This window comes from Corvus kubaryi, unplaced genomic scaffold (assembly GCF_017639235.1).
Source record: "Corvus kubaryi isolate FWS band 111438036 unplaced genomic scaffold, C.kubaryi_AGA036_p1.0 37334, whole genome shotgun sequence".
NCBI classification, from domain to species: Eukaryota; Metazoa; Chordata; class Aves; order Passeriformes; family Corvidae; genus Corvus; species Corvus kubaryi.
In genome coordinates this window covers 25303168-25313089 of record NW_024581108.1, presented here as the reverse complement: position 1 = coordinate 25313089, position 9922 = coordinate 25303168, and the positions used below count along the sequence as shown (strand labels likewise).

Genomic DNA, 9922 nt, shown 5'->3' with positions numbered 1-9922 from the left:
AACTGGGGAAACTGGGGACTGGGGAAACTGGGAACTGGGGAAACTGGAGACTGGGGAAACTGGGGAAACTGGGGACTGGGGGAACTGGGGAAACTGGGGACTGGGGAAACTGGGGACTGGGGAAACTGGGGACTGGGGAAATGGGCTGAGATCAGCCAGAAATGGCACATTCTGCCACAGATCACCTAAAGGCCTGTGTGTGAGTCCTGGCGCGGCTCAGCGCTCCCATCTCCTCTTTGTTTGGCTTGCTCTGTCCTTTGGGGCTTCCAAGCTGAAATTCCTGAAATAATCGGATTTTCCAGCCCTCTCTTCGCAGTTGGTTTGGTGCAGCCTTCCACAATACTTCATCCCTGTCCTTTTGCTCCTGGCTGGAGTCAGGAATGAAAGGACTTCACGGGCGAGATGATGAGAATTGATGATGGTGGGGGGGGGTGGGGTTTTATTTTCCTTTTGTTAAAATCACCCATTTTATCTTGATCACTTTTCAGCCTTCGAATCGAAGCCAGTGCTCTGAATTCCTGATTGCACATTTTAGGCTCCAACTGTACCAAAGCATAACCACTGAAAATAGAGGGTTGATTTTATCCCTGGGAATTCCTGCTCGTTCTGTTTGCTGTCAAAATTCAGATTTTCCTTGGAAAATCATTGTTTGGCTTTACCTCTTGTAGGTGATCAAATTTAGGAATTTTCTGCTTTGGCTTTTTCTCCAAAACCCTCGAGCTGGGCTGAATTTCTGGGGTTTAATTGCCACAATTTAAGGTACAAAAGGATTTCTGTGCACTCAAGCCCATAAAAAATAAATTTTCCTATTTTGGAGAATATTTTCCTATCGATGCTCCAATATTTTCCTCGATGAAGGGAAAATTGGATAAGTTTTCTTCTCATAATTGAAAAGCACACAAGGTCAGCCCAGTTAAAATTTTCCATTAAAAATATTGGAAGGAGAAATGGCCACAAGAAGGATCTTCCTCAATTAAGCTTCTCCTTCTGGGTAATGAATGAAGGGGTGAAAACCAGATTTTGGTGCAGATGTCATTGAAAATATCTGGTTTGGCTTCCCAATTATCTATTGGGAAAAAAGCTTGGGGGGAAAAATCCACATTTTTCACCCACAAGAATTTCCGCTTAGGAATTTCCATAAAATGGAACTTTCTCTGAATTCCAAGTGTGCTTTGAATTTTTTCTGTACAGACCATGTGAAAAAAATGACGTTTTTCTCTGACATTCATTCCATTTTTTTTTCCCCCCAGGCCTTCCCACTTCTTTCCATTTCTCTCTCTCCCCCCAAATTTAGAGGTAGACCCAAAGCTTTAATTTGAATTAACCCCATTGTGGATCTGCAGCAGTGAATGTGCCAGGTATCCATAACTACCCAAAATCGAGGGAAAAACCATTTGGGAACAAGGCAGAGTGGGGAAGTTTTCCTGTTCTTGCTAAGATTCATATTTCTTGGGATGATTTGCAGCTCCTATTTATGCTGGGGTTTTTAAACGGCTGGGGCTGTGTATAAGGAGATTAAACACATTAAGGTTTTTAAGCAGCGTCATAAAAACTATGTGAAAATCAGATTTTTGTTTTGTTTTGTTTTTAAAACAAAATCAAGTGAATTAGCCCAGATTCTTCCTATTATCAATAGCAGTGGCTGCTTTACAGAGGTCAGATTTGCAAATTTGCAGTTTCTAACCCTGTGGAATCACAATTTTTGTGCCCTTCTGTAGCCAAGACTTTGCTCCAAAGGGAGAAATGAAGTGAATAATCCAGAAATTCCAGGAAGACATTCCAAGATTACAAATGTCCCAATCCTTTACCTCCCTTCTGATGGGAATTTGCTGGATAAAAGTGGTTTTTACTTCCAGGAACCTGATCATTGAGTGATCCCAAGCTTCCCTGAGCCTTACAAACGTCGGTGCCGTGAAATGCACGTTCCTCGCATCCTCAGCACTTCCCAAATCCCACTTTAGGAAGTTGCCTGGCAAAAATCACAGGGTTTTTTTTTTTGAAGTGTGTTGAAGTCAGTGGAAGAGACAATTTAAATCAGCTGAGAATCTGTCCGGGGGGCGGCTGAATTTAGGGAGAAGCTTCACTTTCTCCTGCTATTTTTTGAGATGCTGCTCCACTTTCTCCCGAGTTTCTGATAAAGACGGGAAGTGTTTGCCACACTTTGGGTTTATAAACATTTCCAGGGTTCCTGGTGACCTGTTTTCCTCAAATAGCAGCTCTGGCTGACTTTGGGAACTCGCACTCCCCCCCAGCTTTACTACTCTGGCAGCACGTTATTAAAATATTGGCAATATTTGAATCAGCAACTGCTACTACGAGGTTTCCCTTCAGGGTTTTTTAAGCTGAATCCATTTGCTGCTCAGGGAAGAGGCTGGAAAATGTATTCCATTGTTTTGCTTTAGGAAAAAAGGCTTTTCGTATTTTTAAAGGGTGTAAAGCTGTCTGGAAAATTGCCTTAATTGTTCCTCATAGAATCCCAGAATTCCAGACTGGCTTGGGTTGGGAGGGACCTTAAATCCCATCCAGTTCCACGGGCAGGGCCACCTTCCATAGACCAGATGAGCTTCAAGGTCTTCTCCACGGAATTCTGGGATCCCATGGTCTCCTTAGGAACGCTGAATTTCAGAGGAAAGCTTGCTGGCCCCAAGTGCTGGGAGGGGAGAACGTTTACAGCCGTGGAGAATCACCCAACCTCACACTCCTTTTGTTCCTCATTATCCCAAAATCCTGGGCTCCTCCCAGAACCCGGAGCTGAACACGCTGGAATTCCCTCTGCTAATGGGATTGGATTTGGTCACACTCCACCCCTGCTCTGCTGTCCCAGTTCATGGCACAGGGAAGTGGCTCCCAGGGCCGTTCCCGTTATCCTGGGTTAATCCCAGCCCTGCAGAATCCAAGCACCCTCACGCAATTCCAGCAGGGAGCCACTGGAGTGCTGTGGGCAGCGGGATGGGGTTTCACCTATGGGATCACTTCTGGTTTTCACAGCTTGCAGGGAACTCCCAGCTCCTCCTGTACCCGGGTGCTTCGTGTCCCTGCCCCGTGGGAGAGTGGGATTGGCTCGGCCTGGCGCCCTGGGATGGGGGCTCTGGAATCCTGCAGGTTCTCACGGAGTAGGTTCTCATTTAGAGTTTTTTTTTCTCATTTAGGGTTTTTTTTCTCTCATTTAGTAGGTTCTCAGTCGGTTCTCACTTAGGAGGTCCTCACTGCGTAGGTCCTCATTTAATAGGTTCTTTATCTCATTCAGTGGGTTCTCACTTGGAGGGTTTTTTCTCTCATTTAATAATAGGATTTCCCTCTCATTTAGGAGTTTTCTTCACTCATTTAGTAGGTTCTATCCCTCACTTAGTAGGTTCTCACTTAGGAGGTTTTTTCCCTTATTTATTAGGTTGTTTCTCTAATTTTGTAGGGTCTCAGTAGGTTCTTTCGCTCGGTGGGTTCTCATTTAGTAGGTTCTTATTTAGTAGGTTTTTTCTCTCATTTACTAGGTTCTCAGTAGGTTTTCTCTCATTTAGTAGGTTCTCAGTAGGTCATTTCTCTCATTTACTAGGTTTTTTTCTCATTTAGTAAGTCCTCACTTCGTAGATTTCTCTCAGTAGGTTCACATGTAGTAGTTCTCAATCATTTTCTTTCTCTTCCTTCCCATTTAGTAGGATTTTTCTCTCATTTAGTAGGATTTTTCTCTCATTTAATAGGATTTTTCTCTCATTTAGTAGGTTTTTCTTCTCCTTTAGTAGGGTTTTCTCTCAACAGGATTTTTCTCTCGTTTAGTAGGTTTTTTCCCTTAATAGGATTTTTCTTTCATTTACCTCTCATCTAGTGGGTTTTTTCTCTCATTTAATAGGGTTTTTCTCTCGTTTAGTAGGTTTTTCCTCTCCCTGAGTAAGGTGCTGGATTGTGGATGGTTTCCAGCCAAACCCTTGGAATGACATTTTGCCCTGTCACCATCTTAAGCCACACCAAAGAGTTCCTGCAGCTGCTCTGGGCTGGGAATTCCAGCTCATCCCTCCCAGGGCCATCCTGGGAGCTGTGTTCCTGCAGTGCATCCACCAGAATTCCCTAAAGTCGGGAAGCAGAGAGCCCCAAACCACTGCGGGACCTCGTGCTGCCTTTTCCATGAGCCTGGAAAAATTCCCTGCTCTCTGGAACTTTGTGTCAGCAGGAAAATAAAGATAATTCTGCAAAACTTTATGGCCCTCAACTGCTTTTATTCCTGCACATGGAAAACCGGATTGGTGATTGCTCCTGGATCCTCCTGGATCCTCCTGCCCATAATTCCAGAGGGATGTTTCAGGAGTGACCCGAAATTTTCCAGGTGTTCCTGCCCATTCCCAACCACTTCTCAAGGAAAATGCAGGTTGCTATTGAGCCCTGGCACTTTTGGTCTCAGATCCATCCCAGCCCAAATTTATTTCTCTGGCTTTCCTTTGGAAGTGATGCTGGGTTTGATCCCTGCTGCCCCCAGACCACGCTGCAGCAGGAGGAGGAATCAAAAGGACTCTGAAATGAGGAACTAAAATTCCTTTTCTCCTGTTTTTGGGTTCAGCTGACGGAGTCAACTTTGGGTTGTCAGATATTCCTTAATTCCCATCGAACCTGGTTCATCCCTGGGAATTATTCAGCACCTTAAATTAGATCTTCTCCTGTTCTCTGGCAAAATAAATGGGAAAGCAGGGCTAAAAGTGCATTTTCAGTCTCTCTTTACTCTCTGTTTGTTCGTTCCATGCAGAATTAGTACAGAAGAGCAGAAAGTGTGAGGAATTCTTTGGGGGTTTGAATAATATATAAACATAAAGGTTTATAAGAATAATGTCTTGCATATCCTGATGAAACTTTGGTTATTTTTAGTCAGTTTTTATTATGGGAAACTTGGGCTGCTTCTCCTCGAGGCGGTGGAGACAGAGATCCCAAGTACTGTTAAATAACCCAATTCATTTGATATTATAATTTGATATTAATTTCATGACTTGGTGGAGTCTCCATCCCTGGAAGTGATCAAAAAACCTTTGGATGTGGCATTTGGGGACATGGATCAGTGGTGACCATGGTTGGACTCAATGATCTCAGAGGGTTTTTCCAACCTTAACAATTCCATGATGTTATTATTGGAGGTATTTTCTCTGTGGCCTAAAGCAGAGGATTTTCCTGGTTATTTGGATTATTTACAATTTTTAGATAAATGGCTTCTAAATAAGGCAGCAAAGTCAAACCTACAAGACCATGAGAAGTTAAATTAAGCCATTAATGTGATTAGCAGGAATTGTAATTAATACCCCTGGATTGTATCATGTGAGTTGTAATTTATGGAGCGGGGATGGTTTAAAATGTTCATTTTTCACCAAGGATTCCATAGTTTCTCTGCTGGTTTCCATGCCTTTGTAGTCTTTTAAAAATCACATTCCCGTGTTTAAAAATCATTAAAAAATAAAGTCACCTGATTCTGAACCTCATGGGAATTCCACCCTCACAGCCCAAAATCCCCTGAATGGAGGCACTCATGAATGGAAGGACAGCTCCAAACAGGATCCCAATAAAGATTTGGGGGGAATCTTCATTTGCCTCTTCCGTGAGCACATTAATTCTCTGCCATTACATCATTTAAGCAATGAAGATTTAACTGAGCATTACTCATAATTGCTCCTTTCCTGATCCACCTCTATGCAATGACCCCACATAAAAACCAGAATGAAGCTTTCCATGAGACAAATATAAGTCATTACACGAAAGAGATAAAAATATCAGCAGCTAATGGAAAAATCTCATTTTCCACTGGAACATTGGCAGAGCTTCTTTTGATGGAGCCCCAACTCCCTGAAACTAATCTGCCCCCACATCAATTTTAGTTTCTGGAACTGTTTATTTGACTGTAGAAATGGCACAAATAATGGTCAAAAGTTGCATTTTAAGCTGAATTTACAGTGGAACAACAAAAGCTGTCAAAGTTGTGTTCAAAAGAATTTGGGATGACAGACAAAGGTTTTACCAATTTGAGTGTATTTTATCTCTGAAGAGTTTCAAGATTCAATCATTGAAAGTCTATAATAGAAATACCTAAAATAGAAAAATAGGTATCAGATAATATATAATGTGTATAATAATTAAAATATTAGCTATAATGGTATGTTGTGATCTATTTCAGTGGGGTTTATTTCCCTGTTTCTGTGGGGTTTATTTCTCTGGTTTTGTGGGGTTTATTTCCCTGTTCCTGTGGGATTTATTTCCCTATTTCCATGGAGTTTATTTTCCAATTTCAGTGAAGTTTGCTTCCTAATTCTGTGGGGTTTCTTTCCCTGTTTTTGTGGGGGTTGTTTCCATATTTTTGTGGGTTTTTTTTCCATTTTTGTGGGGGTTATTTCCATATTTCTGTGGGGTTTCTTTCCCTCTTCCTCTGGGTTTATTTCCTGGTTCTGTGGGGTTTACTTCCCCATTTTAACGAAGGAAAAGTGGAATTTGCTGGCAGTAAAAATGCAGCAGTGCTCTGAGCACAGCCTGCTTGGGCCGTGACTGAAATGCTGAACCAGGGCTCTGGTTTTCAGCCACAGCATTTCAATAATAATCAGTTTTACCTCTGGTACAAATTGCAGAGATAAAATGGTTGATATTTCAGATCACAGCAATTAAGGCTGTGCTAATTTTTTGATTAGGATCTGATTACCTCAGGAGGCCTCTGAACTGCCTGTTGCCGTTCATGTTAAATGACTTAATTATTTTTATCCTCTCTTTTTCACTGCACCCCCCAAACCCAGTGTGGTGTTGGGAGCACTTTGGTCTGTCAGGGCTTAAGGAGAAATTCTGCACTTGGGATAAAACCCTGCTCTGGTTTTGCTCATGGAAACAAAGGCAAAAATTTATTTATTAACTTTGAACTTGATTAAAGCTGAACCTCAGGGCAGGGACAGCCACGCTGGGGACCTGGCCCAAGAGTCCAAACGCTTTCTAGTGGTTTCTAAAAAACCACAACAAATGCATAAATCTCTATCAAAAAGCCACTGTTTCTGTTGTATTTCATTTCAATCACTTATTAATATAACATGGGGCATTTTCCCTGAGGTAATATGCAAAACTCTACCAAGATTTGTTTGTTTCTGTATAAAAATAACTGTTGCTGGCTTTTGAGTTCAAGAACCTCAGTTAATGTCTCAAGGATTGTTTAAATTTGCATCAGCATCAAAATGGTGCAATTCTTTTTTGCCATAACAATATCAATGCAGCTTTATTTTTATCCCAGCAAAATCTGACATTTTGCAAGTTAAAATCTCATTTTAAGTCTTTCCTAATCTGTTCCAGGTCAATGCACAAACTGACTCAGCTGGAGAGGCTCGATCTGGGCAATAATGAGTTCTCTGAGCTGGTAAGAAATGCTCCTGTTTCTAATGGGAATCCTGTGGGGTTTGGATGCTCTGTCCATGGGGCATTAATGCTTTTACTGGAAAGGCTTTGTTGGATCGTGGCCTTGGGCAAGGGACATATTTCCCTGTCCCATGGAAGGTGTTTCGTACTGCTGAGGGGAATGTTGGTGACCAAATGTGCTTCATCCCCATCAGGATTTTCTCCTCAGCTCAAGGTCGCTGAGCATTCCCCCTCTGAGCAGGTTGTTACTCCTGGGATGCTCCCTGGGGGATGGATTGAGGATCTCAGGATGAATTATTGTGTCAGTTAGGGGCTGATTTCTTAATGTCGTTCATTATATCTTGGAAATAATAGAGACTGCTATCACCAATGATTAGAAATTGCTTTTTATTAGCAAGCTGTGGCTGCTCCTGGATCCCTGGAAGTGTCCAAGGCAAGGCTGGACGGGGCTTGGAGCAGCCTGGGACAGTGGAAGGGGATGGAATGGGATGGGATTTAATGTCCCTCCCAACCCAAACCAGTCTGGGCTTCTGTGATTCCAGCAGAGGTAACTTTGGGACTCCCAAAGGAGTTTCTGTCCCTAACTCATCCCCAAAATCAGAATTAATTTCCTTGAGATTTAAATCTTCTGGGAATTTTCTCTGTTGTCAGCACAGAAGGTAGAAGATGCTGTTGCTGGTGAGTCCTGGAAGACCAGGATCAGAGATTACAGCCCTACAAGGGAATAGTTCCTGTAGCTTTAGTTAAAACTGAGATAATTCCACTTCAAACAAACCCTGAAATGTCACCTGGTGGTAAAAAGCTGTAGCAAAGTCTTTATGTCTGTTTTATGGAGTAACTCCCACCCTGTTCCAGGCTGCTCGTTTATTCCATGCAGGAGAAAAGAGAGGCTTTAACTCAGATTTTTAATTAAAATCTTCAGCGTGGATAAACAGAACAAAATTTTCAGAAGTGCTGCTTGGAATTTTAATTGTAGGAATTAAATCCTTCCCGAGTTCAGAGTGTCTCTTCTGGGGGTGGCTGGGGTTTGTGGTGTTTGAAAAGAATTGGACAATATTCCGTATTTTTCCATGGCAGCAGAGTGATCCCACGAGTGATAGATGAGGAGAGGGGTGGCCCCATCCTGCTGTTAGGGCCAGAATTCCCAAGGTGACTCATTTTTCAGGCAGCTGCTCCAAAAATGTAGGAACTGGAGCCAAATGGGCCAAGAGGCCAAGGGACAGTGGGAATCTGCAGGAATGCCTTAGGAAAAGTGGCACTAGTTAAACTCACACCTAGGAAAAAAGGATTAGAAGGTCCTGTGTTCATGGGTCCTGAAAATCTGATCTGGGTTTCCATAGAAATCTCCTTTTTATTGGAGGAAGATGAGTCGGTGGCGTGGGAGAGCTTCATTTCTTTGGTGTCCAGGGACTGTTGTGGCCCTTCCCTCAGACCTGGAAAAGTCCATGCCCTTCCTGCAGCCAGATGGAGCCACGGGCACGGGGCTGCCATGGCCAAAACGAAATAATTCCGTTCATCCACTCTGCTGGGAACAAGATTCCCGAATCCTGGGAGACGCGCGCGTTCCTGGAATGCAAATTGTGGCTCCCTAAATAGCAGCTGTATCCAAGATGTAATCAAGGAAGGGAAGAGGCAGCTCCTGTCATGGCTCTGCAGGAGCAGTGAATCCCAAGGTTTGGCATCTCCCTGGTTTTGGGGAGTCAAACCTGGCCCTGGGAAGAGGAGGAGCAGCAGCTCTGCCTGGAGCAGGTGAACGCTGGTCCCAGCAAGGACCAGCTTTGCTAAGTTTGGCTTCTCTCCATCCGGTTCCAGAGGTTCAGGAGTCTGCAGCCAGCAGCAAGGCTTTGGGAGGAATTCAGGGAGGGAAGAGGTAAAGGTGGGGAGAGAAGGAAAAGGAAAGAGGATCAAATAGAATGTAATTTTATCAAAAAGTCATGTGAATCTTCCATTCAGACTCCATCCCAGGAAGCTTTTCTGTATGGAAAGGGTTCCAGACCATGGAACAGGCTCTTGGAGAGGAAGATTAAGGAACATTTGGACAATTCCCTGAATAATACCCTTTAAGATTTGGTCAGACTGACTTGAACAGGGAGTTGGACTGGGTGGTCAATGTAAAACCCTTCCAGCTGTTCTTGTTCCTGTTCCTGTTCTTATTCCTATTCCTATTCCCATTCCTGTTCCTGTTCTTGTTCCTGTTCCCATTCCTGTTCCTGTTCCCATTCCTGTTCCTATTCCTGTTCCTGTTCCTATTCCTCTTCCTGTTCCTGTTCCTGTTCCTATTCCTCTTCCTGTTCCCATTCCTGTTCCTGTTCCCATTCCTGTTCCTGTTCCTATTCCCGTTCCTGTTCCTCTTCCTGTTCCCGTTCCTATTCCTATTCCTGTTACTGTTCCTATTCCTGTTCCCGTTCCTGTTACTGTTCCTATTCCTGTTCCTGTTCTTGTTCCTGTTCCTATTCCTGTTACTGTTCCTATTCCTGTTACTGTTCCTGTTCTTGTTCCTGTTCCTATTCCTGTTCCTGTTCCTATTCCTATTCCCGTTCCTGTTCCTCTTCCCGTTCCCGTTCCTGTTCCT

The 9922-nt window shown here is 43.3% G+C and overlaps 1 protein-coding gene across 6 annotated transcripts in view; it reads left to right on the top strand.

Annotated features, from left to right (window-relative positions):
• Positions 1 to 9922, top strand: part of LRRC7 (leucine rich repeat containing 7) — a 60140-nt gene that overhangs the window by 13920 nt on the left and 36298 nt on the right. For all 6 annotated transcript variants that reach the window (XR_006016530.1, XM_042030993.1, XM_042030989.1 and 3 more), the window contains exon 6: positions 7288 to 7351. Coding sequence is in view for 5 of the 6 variants with exons in the window: in XM_042030993.1 (XP_041886927.1) it covers positions 7288 to 7351 (64 nt within the window). In the remaining variant the exon portion in view is untranslated. The remainder of the gene's footprint in view (positions 1 to 7287; positions 7352 to 9922) is intronic.